General features: G+C 43.3%; 1 protein-coding gene across 6 annotated transcripts in view; it reads left to right on the forward strand.

Moving 5' to 3' along the window:
- The window catches only part of NR3C1 (nuclear receptor subfamily 3 group C member 1), a 123,639-nt gene that overhangs the window by 10,829 nt on the left and 90,839 nt on the right, over positions 1-21,971 (forward strand). The window contains exons 1-2 of one of the 6 annotated variants that reach the window (XM_084779982.1): positions 16,280-16,408; positions 19,804-21,012. In XM_084779982.1, the coding sequence (XP_084636108.1) occupies positions 19,817-21,012 (1,196 nt within the window). In that variant the 5' untranslated portion in view covers positions 16,280-16,408; positions 19,804-19,816. Of the gene's footprint in view, positions 1-16,279; positions 16,409-16,536; positions 16,750-17,007; positions 17,486-17,590; positions 18,024-19,803; positions 21,013-21,971 lie in introns of those variants that run through there. The other 5 variants (XM_084779983.1, XM_084779981.1, XM_084779986.1 and 2 more) reach the window with 5 other exon arrangements.

Consider the following 21,971-nt stretch of genomic DNA (forward strand, 5'->3'; position numbering starts at 1 on the left):
CTAGTGACTGGCTTCTACAGCCTGCTCTCTAGGCCATGTTCTTAGATACTAAGTCACACTGCTTCTGATAGAGATTCCTGGACTCCACCCTTAGGCAGGAAATTTGAGGTGGGCCTTGGAGAGCTGCACTTTAAGCAAACTCTCCACTGCTTTGAATGGAAATCGATGTTGAAGGGATGGCCATGCAAAGTAGCATGCAAGTTCAAAGCAAAGCAGGGAAGGCCTTGGCGTGATGGCGGCATGCTTGGGGAGAGATGCTAGGCATGTGGAAAGAAAACTGCACAGGTGAAGGGAAGGCAGGGAGGGAAAACACAAGGTATTGGCAGCTAGCAAAGGGGCAGGACTGACTGGCCATCAGGGACCACTTCAGCTCCCTACCCTGGCCTTTCTGTCCTCACCTGTGACCATGTCACCTGTCCTTCAGGAACATGTACTTCTTCCTAGCAGCTTAGGAGAGTATGAGAGTCTCATGGGCAAGTGACTGATCCCTCAAAGCAAACAGGAATGACTCGTGAGGGACAGCTGTTAGTGTTCTAAGTCTGGGCTGCTCGTAATTTCCCCATTTTCACATGACCCCAGGTATATAAAATATGTGCACAGAGCAAACATTTGTGGACATGAAATCATAAAGATATCTCCAATTTTCCATACACATATAAGTTCATAATTTGCTAAAGAAAAGCATGTTTGCATGCTAATGGGATGGATGTGCTTGTTTTTACCTAAATAATTCAACGTTAGCTGAATATTTGAAAAATGTATAAGATGCCCAAAAGGAAATGCTTATGCAGGTGAATGATGAAGCATTCTTGATAATTCTTGTTTCCTGATGATTGCTGAAAAACAAGTGGTGAATGAGCTACATCTAGGACAGGACTCAGCCTCAACACTGGCTGGTACTCAGATAACTCTTTGCTGCAATGGACCACCCTGTGCACTACAGGACACTTAGCAGCATCCCACTGTATTAGTCACTTTTCTGTCACTGTGATGAAATTCCATGACAGACAGAGAGCAACTTGGAAAGGAAAGGATGTACATTCAGGCCAAAGGGAAGTCAGGGCAGGACTCCAGGCAGGACCTTGGAGGCAGGAAATGAAGCAGAAGCCATGGAGGAGCGCTAGTCACTCCTGTTTCCCATCTGATTTCTCCTCCAACCCAAGGCCTCCTCCCCAGGACTGACTCCACCCACAGTGAGCCAGCCCCTCCCACACCAGTCCCGAGCTAAGAAAATGACCCACAGACTTGCCAGTCTTATTAAAGCATTTTCTCAATCACGGTTCCCTCTTCTCAGCTAACTCTAGCTGTGTCAATTTAGAAAAGGGACACGTGGCAAGCTCTCTACCTGAGTTTACCTGCTGAGTCATCTTGCTAGCCATTGCTTTCTTTCTGTTTCCTTTTTAACTCACAGTGCTTCAAGGACTTGAGTGTCATTAAAAATATTTTTAAGGGCTAGCAAGATAGTTCAGCTGTGAAGAGCTCTTGCTGCTCTTGCACAGGACCCAGGTTCAGTTACCAGAACCCACATAGCCGCTCACAACTGCTGGTAACTTCAGTTTGGGCGGTTCCAGCACCATTTTCTCTGTGGATACTTGTAAAAGCATGGTGCACAGAGATATAAGCAAACGCACACATGCGCACATGCTCACACACACACACACACACACACACACACACACACACACACACACATACACACACACCTTAAAAATAACAAAAATATGATACCAGGATATAAATGTATCCTTGATTCTGGAAGTTAAAGGGATTTTTGAGGGCTCTGATAATAAAAGGGAACAAGTGAACTTGTGGATTAACATCACTGACAATAAAATCATTCTGAGTAAACAGAGATATCTGAAGATGTGTCACTCTAGGCCCCGTGTAAACTGCTTGGCAGGGAATTAGAAAGTTTTCGTGTTCGTTTTTGGTCTTTAGCAAGTCGGTGAGAAACCATTCCATTTCTCTGTGATTTTCCCCCCTCTTTTAGCTGTAGCACTTTGCTGCTTACAGAGGACAGTGATCAACTTCTGTTTTTAAAAAATATATATCTGTCTTTATTTGACCATGCTCAGTCAGATGATGAAATCTATAGTCCTCTTAGGTTTCATAACGATCAAACTGCAGAGATGTGTAACTGTGTGGCTTATAGACTTACAGGATCCTGTGGTTGTGATAGGCCTGGAAAACCATATAGGGACAATTAGGGATTCCCAGGCAGTACCTGAACTTCTTTTACAAAACCATCAGCAGGTAGGCAGCAGCTTCACTTGTGGCCCACTATATGAAGAGGAGAGAGGCTTCCTGTGAAGGAAGCTGATGTCATGCACATGTGTCTGTATATGGGGTATGTGGTGCTGGCCACCTCACATTTGCTTTACGCTGCATTGCTCCAGGCCAGCAACTGCTAAAGGCTATGTAAGGAAGATCTTGTTCATTCTGTGTAAGTGTCTTTTTAGGGCAAATACTCTTATCACATGAAACATTTCTCAGATAAGGAAACAAAGAACTCAAAGAAGTTCAGTGATTTGTCAAGGATGTAGGCCTACCAAGATACCCAGTCTGAAGACTTCCTCAGATTGAGTCGGAGCTGTTCATAAACAAATAAATGTTATCACCCACACCACATGCTCCCGTTACAGATATAAGGAAATGTAACGTTTATGTACATAAAATATGAATAGTGTTTGCATAAAGATTGCAGATAGAATTAAACTATGGTATTGATTTTCATGTCAGTGGAGACTTCAGGCTTTGGTTTGAAGGAAACAAATGCTGATGTTTTATTATATAATTCCAATAGATTAAGTCTACAGATAAAGCGTAAGTTGATGTATTATCAAGTCCTCTGTAAAAAAACGCAATCAAATATAATCCTGGAATGATGCATAAGGCAGAGTAATAACGTAAGAGTTTGCATTGAGGCTAAGTAACCCACTGGCATGGGCTGCCATGGTTTTGTTTCTGCTTCTTTTGAAACACACCCCTAATGGAGAAGCATTTCCTATATGATTTCTTTTTTAAAAGTGAAACTCTGAGGCAAATGTAGCCAGAATCAGGAAATTACCTTCAGGGTGAAAGCCTCCCTATGTATACATTCTAAATAAAGCAGTTTACCCATCTCACCCAATTAATCATTAAGAGGAAACTCTAGTCCAACCGGAGGTCATCTTAGATGCCTGGCGACCTTGGCCTGCCACTCTGCTCCAGTGGCAGTGGCATTCTTGTGTTCTACACCATTGCTTCTGCAACCAAGTGTTTGTTTAGAGGCAAAAACTTAGACCTAACTCCGACTGGCTAGAGTAAAACAAACAAACAAACAAACATTTCAAGAAAAAAAAGAGAAGAAAAACATAGGAAGGTAAAGGGGACAGGAAACAAAGAGAAGGCTGGGCATATTATTATTACTTATTGAAGTATATGACACGGAAGTCCAGAACTGTCCAGACTCAGGATACATAGATATTCAAACTAGATAATGAGGGTCCCATCTATCTTCCAAATTTCCATCCCCTCCTCCTTTCTCTTTATTTCATTGGTGTCTCTAAAGTGGTAGACTCCAGCTGTTTCAAACTTGCATGCTATCTTTTGTTTTTACTTTCGTTTGTTTGTTTGTTTCTTTCTTTCTTTCTTTTTCTTTTGTAAGTAGTCCCAGAAGGCCTAGAATAAGGTTCATATGCCCCCTACCCTGTGCCCATCTTTGTGCTAATTCCTGGGAGGCTGAGTCTGCCCCACTCACAAGGTGAGAGACAGTTACAGCACCACAAACTCATGGTCTGATGCTGTGAGACTTTGCAATAAAGATTTGGCATAGGATGGTTCTTGGCTGGAAAGCGACACTGTCCCACCATGTGGCAGTGGCACCCTGACAGATTGAAGTTTGCTCAGCAGAACCATTATGCTGCTCCTTAAAAAAAAAAAAATCCCCTGTGGGTTTCTTTTCCCAGCCCAATAAACTAATTTTCTTGAGCTTATCTTTAACATAAGGATGGTTTTAGCAAAAGCACGACTAAAGCAGATGTGGGGATGGATGTTCAGGTAGAGCTTGTGCTGTACAGCCGTCTGTAGCTCTACTAACTGGATGTTGCAAGGCTCTCCAAAGGAAGACTAGAGTGAAGTAGAATGAATGAGCATTTCCACCAGTGCGGCACCCTGGGTCCTTAGTCATTGCATGAGCCACATCTTAGTTATTTACCACCAAAGTACTTGCATAATGATATGAAAGTATAAATACAAGGATATTCATCTTCATGTGGCTTGCAATAGTGAAATGTGGAAATAATTTAATTAGGCAGTAATAATGCATTATAATGTGCTATGCCACAGTTGCCTAGAATATTGACGTAACCCCCCACAAACATTTAATGAACTTGAAAAGTGTGTACAATAAAACCCCACTTTTCTTTAAAAGAAAAACAGGCTGTTCAGATAAAGATTCTTTCCAGGCAAGCCTGGTGACCTGAGTTCCATACCCTGAGCTCACCCACATAAATATGGAAGGAGAGAGCCATTTCACAGAGCTGTACACACACACACACACACACACACACACACACACACACACACACACACATACACACACACCATAATACATATGCCCACACATTATACACACATATACACACAATAATATTTTTAGATTAATACTAAACTACAGGAGTACATATGCATGAACCCATGACCTGACAAAAGGCTTAAGGAAGTAACAACTCTTACATACTGATTACATATGTAAAATGGGACTACAGAGAGGAGGGAAGTTATGTATCATTCTTTTATACATGTCTGGGATCTTATAATAAGTGTGTGCCATTTTCTAGAACCTATTACTCTACATTTTTTTAAAGACAGAAGTGGTCTCTAAAGTGACAGCTCATCCTTCTAGTGACACAAACACAAAGGTAACTATTTTGGGTGCCCATCATCTCCCTTCTAGAAAGTCTTCTGACAGAAGTTACATTCATAACTCAGAGCCTCACCTCTGCTCTCCATTTCCTCCACAGATCAAGTCCAGTCAGAGATTACAGCCTTGTTGCACATCATTTCTAATAAAAGTTCCAACTTATAAAGCAGATATGGATCTACTAATACAGCAGGCGTACAGAGCAGCTATTCAGTCACCTGTCTGATCTCCTCACACATATAATACATTGTCTCATTATTTCCATTTGAGCCATTTTATAACAAAGATAACTTATATTGGTAGACAAATGATAGATTATATATATAGATAGATAGATCGATGGACACATAGATATATAGATAGATGATAGATAGATACATACATAGATAGATAGATAGATAGATAGATAGATAGATAGATAGATAAAAAGATAGATAATAGAGATAAAGATATAGATGATTGATAGATAGATAGATAGATAGATAGATAGATAGATAGATAGATAGATAGACAGACAGACAGACAGTTGAGAGATACAAGTTATATAAATAATCTCATAGGAGGAATATAACTGAGTCCCTACCCCCTGTTCACGGGAGGCTCTTGGTCTGATGAACAGAAATACGTGTGATGAACTCACATTGAGAGGTAAAATAGAAAAAGAAAAATTAGGACCAAAGAAAGGAGAATAAAAATATGCTGGACATCATTCAATAACTATTTGCTGATGATAATTATAGGGATGGAAAACCCATCAAGCCTATGGAGCTAAAATTAATCAGCAAGCATTCAGACTGCCTCCTGTTTCTATTACTGGTCCTGGCGGCCTGCCTGTCTAGTGCCAAGGCTGGAGACATTTGCATGACATTCAGCCTGTCAGGCTAGAGAGAGCAGAATGGGCAGGCAGAGACTCACAGCAGCCCTCTGCACTCCTTGTGTTTGTTGAAACCATAGTTAAAAAGAGGAATTCCTTCTATGGAAGACTATAAAGCTTTCTTAAGACATCACTACATCACTTGAAAAGAGCCCAGTTACATGCAGGCACTCTTTCTCTGAAGCAATAGTCAACTCATTTGTGCACTATCTGAAATTTCAAAGTACAAATGAGCATCTGATTGCTATTAGAGTCAGCAAGTGAAACCAATAGCACTTGTAACAACTACTACGTAACTTTCAGGGTGGGTTTATTCTTTTTTCTTTTTTCTTTTTCCATTGTGACAATCATTTTAGGTAAGATGTTAAGGATGTTTATGTCATTGTTAAATTTTGATAAATAACTATAACTGCAAAGATGATCATCTGTCATATTCTGCATGCTCAGCATCTCTTTTATTCCTGTTTTTTAAAATCCCAATAAAAGCTTGGCATGGTGGTGCACCCCTGTAATCCCAGCACTCTGGGAGACAGAGTTCAAGGCCAGCCTGGCTTACAAAAAAGTGAGTCCAGGACAGACAAGGCTACACAGAGAAACCCTGTCTCGAAAAACCAAAAATAAATCAATAAATACCCCAATAATTATAAGATACCTCTCTATGTTTCTGTTTATCTCGATCTTTTTCTTTCCCTCCCTCCGTCCCTCCCTCCCTCCCTTCTTTTCCCCCTCCCTCTCTCCCTCCCTTCCTTCCTAACATTTCTTTCTCTTTCCCACTCACCCCTCAGACATTGGTAGTTGACCTAGGGGTTTGCCATGCAGAATGCACATGCTGCTTATTCCTTGGTCATAGTTATTGGCTCATGTGGTCCAACTAAAGCAATAAAGCCTCTTTCAGGAAAAGGACAATGAGATCATTGCAAGAGAGGAAACTTCGTCACTGCTGTAGGCATCACCACAGACCAGGCAGAGAAGCTCTTCCTAAGAGTAAAACCAAAGTAGGGAAATAAAGCTAAGAGATAGAACTCAAGCCCTTTTGACAAGGAGCCATGCTTGAAAGCAAATTTTATGTAAACTAACCAAGCAACTCTTGCTTTAACAGTTGGGTGTCTTATAATTGTGTGTGTGTCCCCTCATCGAATACTAACGGCAACCTTCTATTGTGAATGCCTCTCCTTGAGAAATAGCCAAACCACTGGAAGGCAACCCTACCTGGCCACCCTCTCCATGTTCACACCAACTCTCCTCCCCCTGACGCTCAGGTGACTTCCTGATGCACATCAGAGTGGCCGTGTAGCTACTGCCACATCCCTACAAAGCCACAATGCGGGATAAGTTGTCACCCTCCCCACCTCCCTTTCTTCTAAAGCAGGGATTATAGCTCAATCTTTTTAATTTATGAGCATTTACATGTTTGGGGTTTGGTTTTGTAGACATAATAATTAAACCCATAATCATTTTTTATGTTCTTGCAGCCTTAAGCTGGGGCTTAACACTTAATTATTGCTACTTTGTGGAAGGCCATGGTTGCAGCAATGAGTAGAAGCATGAGTGGAAGAGGAAATGAGCTGAGAAAAGCCCCTTCCTTCTATTAGATTAGTCTAAAGGAAATTTAATTATGCATTGTTGAAGATTGTCTTGGTCTTATACACGATAAGAAAATACTCAACCACGACACCACACCCCTGCTCTGACCTTCTTCTATTTATATCCTGTGATTCATTGAAGACACCTATAAAGTATCTATCAGAAAACTGAAGTAAACAAGCTAGCATAGTTAAAGGGGGCTCTTCAAAGTGTCAGCCCTCGGTAGTTAAACAATTGAGGTTCTTTCTCAGGTCACTGCAGTCTTAAGGTGAGTGAATGAGGAAAGGCAGTTCTATTGCAAAACACTTACTGCTTTTAAAAACTTCCATAAAATTAATGAATTTCCTTATATATACTAAAATGACAACAAACAGCTTACAATATGGAGTAGTGTTATTTAGTTATAAGGAATGAACCGAGGCACATCATGACAGCCAGTCAGCGGCTTGCTGATAATTGTTAGGTAGAACAACCATGTGGCTTGTGGCAAGGCCTGTTTGGTTGTTTCTCTGTCTGTCTGTCCATCTGTCTATCTGTCCACCTGTCTGTCTTTCTTGTGGCATAGTTAAGAAATATTGGGAGTAAAGTACAAGCAATTTGCAAAGATTCAGCACTGGCTGTGTGTGCCAGGGAGCTGGAGACTTTACAGTTAAAACAAGCCAATGCTAGAAAACTACCCACCATAGATCTGAGATGGGATCAAGGCACAGAGGTGAGCTAGTAACTCCTCTGGACGAAGGCCCAGAGCTTCCCCTGTTTCTTCCTTACTGCATGCCTCCCTTGGACTTCTTTCCTACCCCACCTACCACTGGCTTTCCTTGGACTTCGACAGACTGTACCCCACTCAGCTCCCCCAACAGAAACTATTTCTCTGAGTCTGTTTCTTTTCTTTTTCTTTTATTAAAAATACATCGTTTTCATTCAGTATATTCTGACTGTGGTTCCCCTCCCCAACTCCTCAGCATGTCTCCCACCTCCATTCCCATACAGGCGTTGCTTTCACCACGACTGGCTTGTCCTCTGATTCATCTTCCAAAGGCTTTCCTATCTTAGACATTCCAGTCTGTTGTCACTTCCATTGCCATTTAGGTGAGAGATGAAAATCCATTTTTTAAATAAATGTATTGATATAAAGGACATATATCACACAACTTATAAAACGCAATAAGGTATAGAAAACTCTTTAAGATTAACTTCTGTATAGACAACTGATTCTCAAAGAATGATTTCAATAATCTTTCCCAGACTGGTGTTGATGGCCAATCTATGGTTTAATACAACTTCCTTGGTAAAGTCACACTACAAATAAATATTTGATTAATATTCAGTTCGACAAAATAGATAGATACTGTTAGACTTCTAACCTGATTGTTGGCTGAAAATTTTATACTAATGAGTACACTAACAGCAAAGCAACAAAGATATGTTTTGGGACTAACATCCCCCACGAATATGAAGCAGATAATGGTTTTCAAGTACTGGGAAATAATTATTCATAAGATTTTATATTTTGAAATATGTATCAAAATATCATCTAGTACTGAAGTCTGGATATCAATAAAACAAATAAAGACCTCATTTACAGTTCTTCCAACTTCTGCGGTGCAAAAACTTCACCATGGTTGATTTCAAACTACCAAAGCCACCCTTTTGAATGCTAGGGGTCCATATGCTATGACACACCAGAAGATGTCCGTTATACCGCAAATATATCAAACCACGGCACAATAATCAGAAGGTGAACTGCTCCTGAGCATTGCTGTTGAAATGGTTAGTTATACATTTAGAAATTATTTTAGTAATGAACATGGTTGGTAACTAACAAAATCTTTGAAACATTAAGAAGCAGATTTTACAAGCTGGTATAGATAGCTCTAATACAAGACCACATTGGCACTCTCTTGCCTAAAACTCTATCGCCCAGGGCACTAGGGATCTGGGACATGAGTAAAGAGGGGTAATAATAATGGGTACTTTTGTTGCAACTTACTGATGGTGCAAAAAAAAGTGTATGTATGCCTCTCCTGTTTTCTGAATACTTTTTGAAGTTTAAAATCTCCTTTTCAACCCCATTTCCTGTGAGATGCACGGGTAGGCATTACCTCCTGCCACAAACTGAAAGGCCACGTGACTGACCCAAGCTCATTCAAGTGTATAAACTGTGAGTTAGGTTTCAAATGCAGACCTTAGGTTGAAAATTAAACAAGAGGATAGAAAAAAAAAAACCCAATGTGGAGCCTATTTTATAACACGTAGCAAATGCCATTCGCAGCACTTTAGAATGTGGTTTGAAGGACTTAGATTCTGCTCTTCCCTTAAGAAGCCCACATCTGCCTTGCCTGTTAAACTGCCCTCTTACATGTGTCTCGTTTTAACACTCATGCTTAAATAGATTTTAAAACACTTTGGTAAGCCTCAGCTTTGCTTTGAAAAATGAAGTGTGTATAAATCTGACCTCCAATTTAACTTCAAATAAAACACACATATGCATAATTTAAATAAGTAAACAAGGTGAAAGAGCTAAAAGGGAACCAAACTTCTCAAAACTGAGTCAGCAACGCCAGCCACCGACAAATGGGGCCGACTGACACACTGCCTACCTAAGGAGCATGGAACAGAAGAGATTAAATCAGAAAAGGAAGAAAGCTAATGCCATAATGGCCAGCCACAAATGCCACAAATGAAAAACAACATACGTAATAATTGTTGCAACTATTCTGTGTGCTTGCTCTACTGTCTCCAAACGCTGAAAACATTAGATCTTTGCTTATGGCAACATGCGTCTAATTTGTCAGCTGATGTTTTATCTCCCCTTTAATTCCTGATTGCTTGAACCAAGTTCTGCTAATATAGAGGATATAGGTTTCACTAGGACAGCCACAAACACTTGATACACAGGAACAGAAGCTGGTCTTTTAAGTTGTTTATGATGAAAGCAGAAAGACAAAACAATGACGAAGGGAAGATGTAACCAAGTTCCTATGTAAATTCCAATGGAGAAAAGAAACATATACCAAAGCAGAACTGATTCAGGTCAAGAGTTTGATACACCCAGGCGAATATGTGTGTGTGTGTGTGTGTGTGTGTGTGTGTGTGTGTGTGTGTGTGTGTATCATGTCTCTTGTAAATGGAAATATTAAAGCACACAGAAATGGGACACTCAAGTTTAGCTCGGTTTTCTTCCAACCAGTTACCTGTAAAGCACAAAGAACCTGATTCCTAAAATAATGATATTAGAGGCATTTAGTAGCTATGACGGCTTCAGGAAATGTTTCCAAGTAAATTCTGGCAGCCAGCAAGAAAAGTCGTCCTTGATTACCATATACTTAATATTTTCAAAACCATCCATTAACAAGAACATTTATTTGACTTACATTTACAGGAAAATAAGTTTCAAAGTAGTGTCCTTTTAAAAGAGAAATTGTGTGGTAACCAATAGTGAAGGTGGTCCTGAAAGTGCTAGGAGGGGCCTTTTCTTGAATGAGATATTTTCAAACAAAAGCCAGTCAATTCATCGCAATAAATCCAAATTATGTGGTCTTCGTGCAACATTTACACTTGTGTACAGGAAGTGATGAACCCAGAGCCAAGGTTCCTCCATAGATTTCCCTGCCAACAGCGAAACGATTCATAGCCCCCTTGTGTTTTTCCCTCAGAAGTGTTTCCATATTAAGAATGAAATATGAGTATGAAAATACATCATTATTTTATAAAATCTAAATGGAAAGATGCTACAAATAATTTCAGTCAATAGTGTGCATGGGAGAGACTTCAAAAAGACTGGAGTGAAGCAGGAAGAAAGAATCACAAGCAAGTAGAATCTGGCTTATTCTATAAATGCCTTTAATTTCTCTCTCTGCTTCTTAAGAAGTAGGGAAACTTGAAATTAAAGGGATTAATAAGTGTTTTTAGAAACTTTATATTTATTTATTTTTATTTGTTATATATATTTATATTATTACATACATAGAAAATGAACTACATATAGCAAGAAGAACCACATAACAATTAGGAATTATATAAATGTTACATTTATAGTGTTCTGGCTATTTGAATTTGGCAACCTTGAAGAAAACAAGTTGATAGAGATAAGATATGATAGATATTGATTTACATTCAGAATTTTAGGGACTAATAATTGTTAATGATATTTGAGTACTTAATATATCTCATAAATTAATGTATCTCACATATATCAAACTTGCTTAATCTTTGTAATTTAAATCACCATTATTTTATTCCAATTTTACAAAGGGCAAAAACTAATGTGTAGTGAGTTAGGGAGCTTGCTCAAGACTACAGACCCCTATGTAGACACTGGCATTAGTCCCAGTACACCAAGGGAATAGACCACACGGGGAAGATGAAATGGAGCTCATAAAAATTTTAGACCTTCATCCAAGGTGAGGCCACGAAATGATCAATGACGATGAGTTTTAGGTTTCGGAAGATAAAAATCTTGCAAGTTATCCATAATTTTATCAAGTTGAAATGCAAGACCAATCACAACTGCTAGAGCGCTATGCCTACTCTAAAGGGGCAGATAGAAGACGACGGACTTAAACAGCCGAGTGGGACTTGGAACCATCCTGTCGTTCTAATGCAGCCAGCATACATCCTGGAGCAGAGCTTCATAAGATGCATTGATGTCTTTCTTTCGAGGGGATCATCTCGCCCTGTGGCTTGGATTACTCCTTTGAGAATAGAGATAATAAAGCAGATTAAAAAAAAGAATAATTCACTTAAATAATATGCCAAGTGCTATATAAATGCCTTCCTTGCTTTCCTTTTCTCCTCCTTCCCCTCCCTCCCTCCCTCTTCTTCTCCCTGCCCCCCCCACACACACTCTCCCCCCATCCCCGTGTCAGGTACATATATCTGTGAGATCACATGGAGACTAGAGGAGCAGTTTTCTTGCCCTGCTGTACCACTCTCTATCTTAATCCCTTAACATGGTCTCTCACTATGAGACTAGCAAGTCCCAGTTTATTTCACTATCTCTGTACCCCTGTCCCCACATCCCTGTGGTGAGGGAAGGTGGGAGGGAGGGTGAAGGTGGGTGGGTGGAGGAAGTAGTTACAAGCATCTGGTGCCATATTCCAGAATTGTTATGTGGGTTCTGAAGGACCTGTTTGAATAAAAAATGCTTTTACTTTCTGAACAATCTCTGTAGCCCAAATGCTATGGTGATCTGGTTGCAGCTTAGGCTTCTTAATATTTTGTTTGTCTTAGGACATAATAGTCAATACATATTCATCAATTCACTCAACTAACCCTCACTAGCATCAAGTATGCACTGGAGATACGGTGTTGAATAGGAAAGACTCAGTCTCTGTCTTTCAGGCTTATATTCTAGTGAGGAGAAAGAACATAACAAATGCACACACAACAAATGAACTCAAATGAACTACCTTGTAATATACTATCAAACTGTACAGGAAACTGCCACAATATAATATGGTCTACTTGTTTTGGGTAAAGTGTGCCCAGAAGTTAAAATCTCTGGAAGCAAGCATGAAGATATTGAGTAATGTTCTTTTTTTTTATTATTATTAAGTCTTTAGCCAACCAACCTGAAGTGATGTTATGCCCAGTTGACTAACTAACTCAGTGTTCTTATAACTCTTATAACTCTGTAAAATATTACCTGAAGCCTGTTATATGTGTTCCAGAGACAAAACATAATGAAAAAATATAGATTAAGGCTTTGTTAGATAAAGATAGAATATGTCAACTTTATTCTCATCTCTTCTTAAGAGACAATAAAATACATTATCTCTGAGGTAAGAATTAATCCTGTTTCTTACCTTGCAGTAATACTAATTTCCTAGGGTTATTGATGAGTAAGCACCATGTTAATAGTTAAAATATAATGTATAAAAACATTGAGTAGTGTCTGGCAGGTAGTAGATGCTTAATAGTTATTAACTATCATAAGAAATGTGTAATCAGAATTTTCAATTTCACCTCTGTACACTGAACATTTGTTTTTAAAAAAATTATTTACTTGAAGTTCATCACTTAAATTCCATGAGCCCTTAAGTCTTTCAAGAATTGGTAATGCTACTTCAAGTAAATTATGAGATCAGTGAGGAAAATCTCTTTAACACTACTGAATTCCATTCTTAACACTGAGGAGCTATGTGACATTGGATTAAGGCCTGTGAGTTTCAATTCCTCATATTGCATAATCAAGTGTGCTGGACAGTTTTGTGTCAACTTGACAAAAAGCTAAGATAATTTAAGAGGAGGAAACCTCAATGAAGAAAAATGCCTCCATAATATTGGGCTATAGGCAAGTCTATAAGGTATTTTCTTAATGATTGATGGGAGAGGGCATAGCTCATTGTGAGTGGTGTCTCCCCTGAGCTGGTGGTCTTGGGGTCTTATAAGAAAGTAGACAAATGGGACTGCAGTGATGACTCAATGCTTAAGAGGACTGGCTGCTTTTCCAGAGGTTCTGGGTTCAATTCCCAGCACCCACATGGCAGCTCACAACTGTCTGTAACTCCAGTTCCAGGACTTCTGACACCCTCACACAGACATGTATGCTAGCAAAATACAATGATCATAAATTAAATATAAGTTAAAAAATAAATTGAAAAAAGAAAGAAAGTAGGCAGAGCAAGCCAGTAAACAGTATTCCATTACGGCCTCTGCATAAGCTCCTGCCTCCAGGTTCCTGTCCTCACTGCTTTTGGTAATGGCTGTTTATATGGAACTGTGAGTGAAATAAACCCTTTTCTCCTCAAGTTGCTTTTAGTCATGGTATTTTATCACAGCAATAGTAACCCTCACTAACAAAACTAGTGGCACAGCTCCTTAGCCAAGCACTTTCCTAGCATGTGGGAGGCTAGTACTTCCCAAGAAGTATAATAAAATAATATCTATTTCATTCAACACTTCCAGCAAAACTGGGCAGAAGAATCAATGAGTATTAAGCAAAACTCATAACTATTTTTATTACTGTGCAAATATGATTAATTATTAAGAGTTTAAGCATATTTTAAAATAAATATGACAGATTAAAGCATGGGGCGTTTTTCTATTAAAGTAACAAACTAGGGCATAATTGGGCCACTAAAGAGAGAGAATAAGAAAAGTTCATTTATTTGGTCAACTGAAAATATATGCAAAAGATATTCAAAACTTAAAATGAAGTGTTCTTCTACACTAAGAATTGTTAAACATGCAAAAAAAAAAAGGAAAGGGAAACTGTTAAGTGTGAATTCTTTTAAATTATAAATTATTCAAAAATAAAAAGCAACTACCACTGACAATGCAAACATACAAGAGAAATGAAGTAGATTCTTTCAATGAGTGATTCAGCTATTTAGAATGTTTGTGGTATGGAAACACAGACGAATATGGTATATATGCACAATCCCTAGCTCTTTTTGAAAAGGCAAACATCAAGGATAATCATATTATTATGAAACTTATTATAGGATCGGGTACCCTCCCTCACAGGAATCTGTTGGAAGTTTGGGGACCAAATTCACAAGATATCTGATCCCAATACTTGAGCCTCAGCAGGTGGGGAAAACAGGCATGCAAGAAATGTAGAGTGATGGGTCTAAGTTCTCAGTGTCCCCTATGAGCCTGGTTGACTCTCTCTTCTCGACTTAAAAAGTTTTATGTTTGTTTGTTTGTTTGTTTGTTTGTTTTTTGTCAACTCCAAGTGGCTCAAGGGCTCTTCATAAACACAGGTACCGGTTTTCCTTTTCGAGGCGCCAAGCTTCTGCTCCTTTGCCAAGATGTCAGCCCTGGATCCCATAGAGGTAGCCACTGTGGAGCTTCTCTGTACAAGGCTCCTGCTTACAACCACGTTCTCCCTTTGCATAGCGGACTACACACTGGGCAGCAGTTATGCTTTCCAACCAAGGAGGGGCGACTCGGTTTTGACGCCATTGGGCACCTTTGCCAAGATGGTGGCAGCGCGGCGTCACCGCTCTTTACCAAGATGGCGGCGAGAGACTTCCGGCACGCGCTTCCCCAATCAGGGATCTTCCAGAGGTCAGGCAGAGGCGGCTGGCTTCGGAGTCCAAGTGCGGTGCGAACGGCTGTAGCGGAGCGCCCCGGGAGGGGATGAGGTGGAGTCACCTCAGCCTCCGCTCTTGTCATAAGTACCAAATGCTGGCACCTGTGGGGACGTAAAAGTTATTTTCCCGCATCCCAAAGCAACACCGCAACACCTTTTCCCCTGGTCCTCCAAACCCTAGCAAGTGTGGCGCGAGGAGGAGGTGGGGTCCCGGCGTCGCCCTAGCCTGCCCAACGCTGCGGGCACCGGAGGGGCAGGTACCGCGGGGCGGTACTGTCACCCCACGCCCCTCTCCTGTCCTCGGGGGACCGGCCACGTGTTTCCCTTGGACACCCGGAGGAGCGTACCGGGAACAGCTGGAGGGAGCTAAACGCTGACGTTTTTAAGCTGCATGTTTCGTTTTGTTTTGTTTGGAGGAAGAGAGGGGTCCCTGGAACTCAGAAGGCAAAGCAACCGCACTGAGCCCGGGACATCAAATTTCAAGATTCGGGGGGGAGGGGCCCCTGCGGGGAGCTTGGATGTTAGCCTTGGAGGGGTTGGAAGGAGAGGTCAGGAGTTTGGGGTGAAAGGAGGGCGGACTTCTCCAGCAACTTACTATTCAGTCTGCAACTTGCTTCTAGGCCTGCACACGCACACACCCCAGCCCTCCCCCCCCCCCCGCCAATGCTTCCTTAATCGCAATTTTTAAAGTGCAAAGAAATCCAGCTCGCTAGAGGTTTTGCATTCGGCGTGCAACTTCCTCCGAGTGTGAGCGCTGGCAGGCAGGGAGGGAGCGGTGGGGGTTGAACTTGGCAGGCGGCGCCTCCTGCTGCCGCCGCCGCCGCCGCCTCCTCTCAGACTCGGGGAAGAGGGTGGGGGACGGTCGGGGCGCGGAGGAGGGTGGGTTCTGCTTTGCAACTTCTCCGGGTGCGAGCGCGCGCGGCGGCGGCGGCGGCTGCAGACGGGGCCGCCCAGACGATGCGGGGGTGGGGGACCTGCCAGCACGCGAGTCCCCCCAGGGCTCACAGTACGTATGCACTGACCCTCTCTCCTCTGCCCTCCCCCCCTCCCCAATCCTCCCCAGAGGGCGTGTCTGCCGTCCTGCCCCGAAAGCGGCCGAGGCGCTGCAGCACCGTTTCCGTGCCATCCTGTAGCCCCACCGCTAGTATGACACACTTCGCGCAACTCGGCAGTTCGCGGGCTCGGACCACCCGTGCGGCTCGGCCGGCTGGCTGTCACCCTCGGGGGTTCTGGCGGCGGACCCACCGGGCGGGCTCCTGAGTGGTTCCAAGCCGCGGAGCTGGGCGGGGGAGGGAAGGAGACTGGGAGAAGAGAAACTAAAGAAACTCGGTTTCCCTCCCAGGCCAGGTCGGCACCCGCCGCCGTACTTTTTCTCTTTTCTTGGGTGGGGAAGGTGAAGCCACGCTCGCCCTAGGGGAGGCGATGCCCGGAGCCCAGGGCTTGCAAGGCGCCGTCGGGGCCGGGCTGGCGGTGCCCGCGCGCTGGGCGAAGGGGGTGAGGGCCGCGGGCGCCCTTGCAGTTGCCGACTGTCACCAACAGGTTGCACCGTTCCCCGCGGCCGCCGAGCGGCCCCTCAGGCGGGGAGCGGCCGGGGGTGGAGTGGGAGCGCGTGTGTGCGAGTGTGTGCGCGCTGTGGCACCGCCTCCGCCCGCCCCTCGCTCGGTCCCGCTCGCCTGCCGCGGCCGGGCGGCCCTTTCGCGTGTCCGCGTCTCCCTCCCTTCCTACCCCCCCCTCCGCCTCCTCCATTTTGCGAGCTCGAGTCAGTGCCTAGAGCCCGAGTCGCCGCCCGCCCGCCCGCCCGTCGGGGACGGATTCTAAGTGGGTGGAACGAGACGCCGCAGCCCGGCGGCGCGGCGCCGGGACGGGGGACGCGCGCTGGAGACGGGAGCGGCGCGGGGCCCCGCTTGTCAGCCGGGAACGGGCGACTTTCCGCGCTAGGGGTTCTCCCCTCCCCCATGGAGAAGAGGGGGCGACTGTTGACTTCCTTCTCCGTGACACGCGCGCCTCCCGCGTCCGCACGCCGACTTGTTTATCTGGCTGCGGTGGGAGCCGCGGGCGGGCGGGCGAGCGCGCGGGTGCTGAGGTGAGCGGGGGCTGGGCGGGCGAGCGGGCGCCCGCGGTGAGGCGAGCGGGACTGGGCGCGCTCCCCCGAGGGGTTCGGCAGGCTGGGCGGCCGGACTTGGCAAACTTTTGTCAGCCAGGGGGTTGGGGGTGGAGGCTGGCGAGGGCAGGGTGGCGGTGACGAAAGGGCCTCGGCGGTGACAGCGGCAGCGCTTCCTCTCCCCGCACCGCCAACCCTGGCCCGGTCCGCTGCCCCGCGGTGGAGCCTCGCGCGCCCCGGGGCGGGAGTCTGGCGTCCTTTTTTTTTTTTTTTTTTTTTTTTCTTTTTGCTTCTTTTGCTTTTGCCTTGAGCCCTCCGGTCTTCTCTGTCCTCGGGGGGCCGCCCGGACACCCGCTCTTCCCGGGGGAAGGCGGAGCGGCGGCTGGGATCCGCGGGCTCAGGGCGCGCGGCTGCGGGCTGCGGGCGTGTAGGGCGGACGCGGGGCTCGGAGCCTGCAGCCGAGACTTCGCCCGCCTGGCCTTATCTGCTAGAAGTGGGCGTGCCGCGGAGAACTCAACAGGTCTGGACACATTTCTCCCTTCACCTCCCACCTTTCTCCCTCCTTCTCTCCCCCCCCCCCGCCCCCATCGCCAACGACTTGGGCACAGGCATGCTTTCGCGCCTGACTTTTCTAAGTGGTCCGCTTTTAGAAAGAGACCCTCCCTAACCGCAGTTTTGTTTTGTTTTGTTTAAATGCAGCGATTTTTGACAAGTGCTGCTTTGACGTTTGAGATTGAAGGCTTTATAAGTGCGGGCTTACCACTTAAGACCCTTGGCACAGTTTGTGAGGGATGGCTAATGTCGCAGGGTTGTTTGCAGTTTAATTAGGGGGATAAATATCGTTTAAAGGAGCTTCTCGTTTTATGAAATATTGTTTTGGTTTCAGGCTTGAAGGCAGCTGTCAAAAAAAGCGGGTGTGAAAATTCATTCTGGTCCATTTGATATCTCATGTTTAGAGATCCTTATCAGATGCGTAGGACCTGGGTTCTGAGACAGAAACCTTGTACTGGGAAGAAGCCTAGGTCAGATCCCACCTCATTCCATCTTCCTCAAATTCTCCTCTAAGTAAAGATAGTCATACTTTTTAGTGCCTTGGTATAGGAAAAGTTTACCGTTTTATGGGAGGAGATCACAAATATACTTAATCGTAGTCTTTGCCCGCCTCCTAAAACATTTTGATTATTAATAATCTACTAGCAATCTGGAGGAATACAATAAAGACTTAAAGCTGCAGAGATAATTATTCTGAACATTTTCTTGAATGGGTTTTATTTGCTTTTATCTGTGATTCTACAGTTCAATTTTTCAATTTTTTTCTAGTATTTACATACTTGGAAAAGAAAACTATCTTAGATTTAGAGATAAAGTATTTTGTATTTTGTATTGATCAATTAAAAAAAGAAATATAACTTGATAAATCTTGGTGTTAGTCTTTATAAACTCTGCTCTATTAAACTATTTAAATAAGTTAAAATTGTATTGGAAAAGCTAGCACAAATTCTACTCTACTTTTAAAAATACAGATTTTAGGTTATATACAATACATAGCATTGCTTATGTCCAAAGTTTGAAGGTAGGCACTGCTAGCCAGGCATATCTAGTTGAAAAAATTTGTTTAAAAATAGGAGCCTTTCCCTAGCCTATTACAAGATAAGCAGATCAGAACTGCTTACTCTTTTCAAATAAAATGTGCATAATTCTTCAGTAGGTTGCACCTTGAAAAGGTTAGACATGGGGGATTGGCACAGGTGAACTTGTGAGCCATAAGGCGTAAACAATTATGCTGTAGTAGTTATCAAACGCTTTATGTATTGGTTTCCAGGAAGGCAATCACCCTTGATTGAAAAGGGGGGTTGGAATTTTAAAGATCATGTCATTAAAAAACAAAACAAAACAAGAGTAAATACTTTGACAAGAATTTGAACCTTTAGAATAATCACATATAACAAATTACAGTTCCTGTGGTTACCAGAGTTACACATTTGGTGAGTGGCAGGATAAATAGCCAAATTCTAATCAATTCAGTATAACTTTGTCCTCGGCCTTGCAAATGAGCTAGCTGCCTTGTGCTTTTTAAAATGTGGCACACTGGATGGGAGCAAGGGGGTATAGCTTTGTTTGAGAAGGTGGGAAGGAACTCTTCTGATGATGGAGACTTTGATTTGGGAGTTACCTAAAGGGTTCCTTTAATAGGCTGTCTCTACTAATTGGATCAGAGATAATGTGCTTTTATAGCTTATTATGCCCTCTTTTTTTTCTTTTTTCTTTCTTTCTTTCTTTTTTTTTTTTTTCTTTTTTAGTTAATATTTACCAATGGACTCCAAAGAATCCTTAGCTCCCTCTGGCAGAGAAGAAGTCCCCAGCAGTTTGCTTGGCCAGGAAAAGGGAAATGTGATGGACTTTTATAAAACCCAAAGGGGAGGAGCTACAGTGAAGGTTTCTGCGTCTTTATCCTCACTGGCTGCCGCCTCTCAGAGAGATCCCAAGCAGCGGAGGATCCTCCTTGATTTTACAAAAGGCTCAACAAGCAATGCGCAGCAGCAGCCCGATTTGTCCAAAGCAGTTTCACTGTCCATGGGACTGTACATGGGAGAGACAGAAACAAAAGTGATGGGAAATGACTTGGGATACCCACAGCAGGGCCAAATTAGCCTTCCCTCTGGGGAAACAGACTTTCGGCTCCTGGAAGAAAGTATTGCAAACCTCAATAGGTCGTCGACCACCAGTGTTCCAGAGAACCCCAAGAGCTCAAAGTCTGCGACTGGATGTGCTGCCCCCACAGAGAAAGAGATCCCCAAAAGTCCCTCTAATGGGTCCTCAGAACAGCAAAATCTAAAAAGCCAGGCTGGCTCCAACGGTGGCGGAGTGAAATTGTATGCCACACACCAAAGCACCTTTGACATCTTGCAGGATTTGGAATTTTCTGCCGGGTCCCCAGGTAAAGAGGCAAACGAGAGCCCCTGGAGGTCAGACCTGCTGATAGATGACAACTTGCTTTCTCCTTTGGCTGGAGATGATGATCCATTCCTTTTGGAAGGGGATGCTGCGAACGAGGACTGTAAGCCTCTCATTTTACCGGACACTAAACCTAAAATTAAGGAGACTGGAGAAACGATCTTCTCAAGCCCCAGCGGTGTGACACTGCCCCAAGTGAAAACAGAAAAAGACGATTTCATTGAACTTTGCACCCCTGGGGTAATTAAGCAAGAGAAGCTGGGCCCAGCTTATTGTCAGGCAAGCTTTTCTGGGACAAATATAATTGGTAATAAGATGTCTGCCATTTCTGTTCATGGCGTGAGTACCTCTGGAGGACAGATGTACCACTATGACATGAATGCAGCGTCCCTTTCTCAGCAACAGGAGCAGAAGCCTGTTTTTAATGTCATTCCACCAATTCCCGTTGGTTCTGAAAACTGGAATAGGTGCCAAGGGTCTGGAGAGGACAGCCTGGCTTCCTTGGGGACTATGAGCTTCCCAGGCCGATCGGTTTTTTCTGATGGGTATTCAAGGTAAGTTAACACTTCTCTCTGTTTCATGAGAAGGATGCATTGAACATGGCTTGATACGTTTTTAGAATTTCATCAGTAAGTGTTTCCTAGAGATTTGTATACTTTTGCAAATAACTGAGAGGGAAGTGGTCTCTTGAAAGGAGGCATGTTAGAAAAAAAATCTAAAGAACTCCTCTATACAGGAGCACTTTGGTTGTTTGGTTAAATAGTAATCGTTTCTTGCTGGTGCGTATTGAAACTTGCATTTGGAAACTTTAAATCAGAATTGCTCAGTAACAAGTATCTTAAGTAAAACTTAACATGAAAGCAAGAAAGTATGTCTACTCATATATGCATTTATTGTGCATATTAACTTAGCTGTTTTAGAATATGTTATTACTAGAAAATGCTTGCATGTTACGCCATTGCTTTACGAGTACTGTGTGAAATGTTATCGTGCAGTTAAAGGGCTAAGAGCTGGAAGTAGCAGCACGGAGCCCTGGTGTTCAGTCTGAACACTCTGAGTTGTGAAACTGTTAGAGCAGGGCAGCGAGCAGTGACCTAGACTGGTGTTAGACTAGCCTAAAGTAGACGGTTGGTGTCCACTTCGCAGCTGCCTCAGAGAAGGAGCTGCTGCCACCATGCTCTGAGTTGCTCCTACAGGAGCTCTGGCAGGTAACTCGTGATTATAGAGTTTCCAGGCTTCTGTTAGGCGGCGCCATGTACGTCTCTCTTATTTTTTTCTCAGTCAGTTATAAAGAACGCTGACATTTCTGTCTGACCTCACAAAGGTCTGTTACAGTGGAATTACTAAGGCCAACTTGTAAGTTAAGTGTGCTGAGAGGCTTGGGTTCTCTACGCTTGTTGGGCCCTCATCGTCAAGTCATGTAAATGCTGGCTTCTATATTTTAGGTATGAAGTGGATTGTAGTAATCCAAGGCTGACTAATCACTTGGCTGCTTGCTGTTGTTTTGTTTTTT

The sequence above is a fragment of the Acomys minous genome (assembly GCF_964271855.1).
Source record: "Acomys minous genome assembly, chromosome: 4".
Lineage (NCBI taxonomy): Eukaryota > Metazoa > Chordata > Mammalia > Rodentia > Muridae > Acomys > Acomys minous.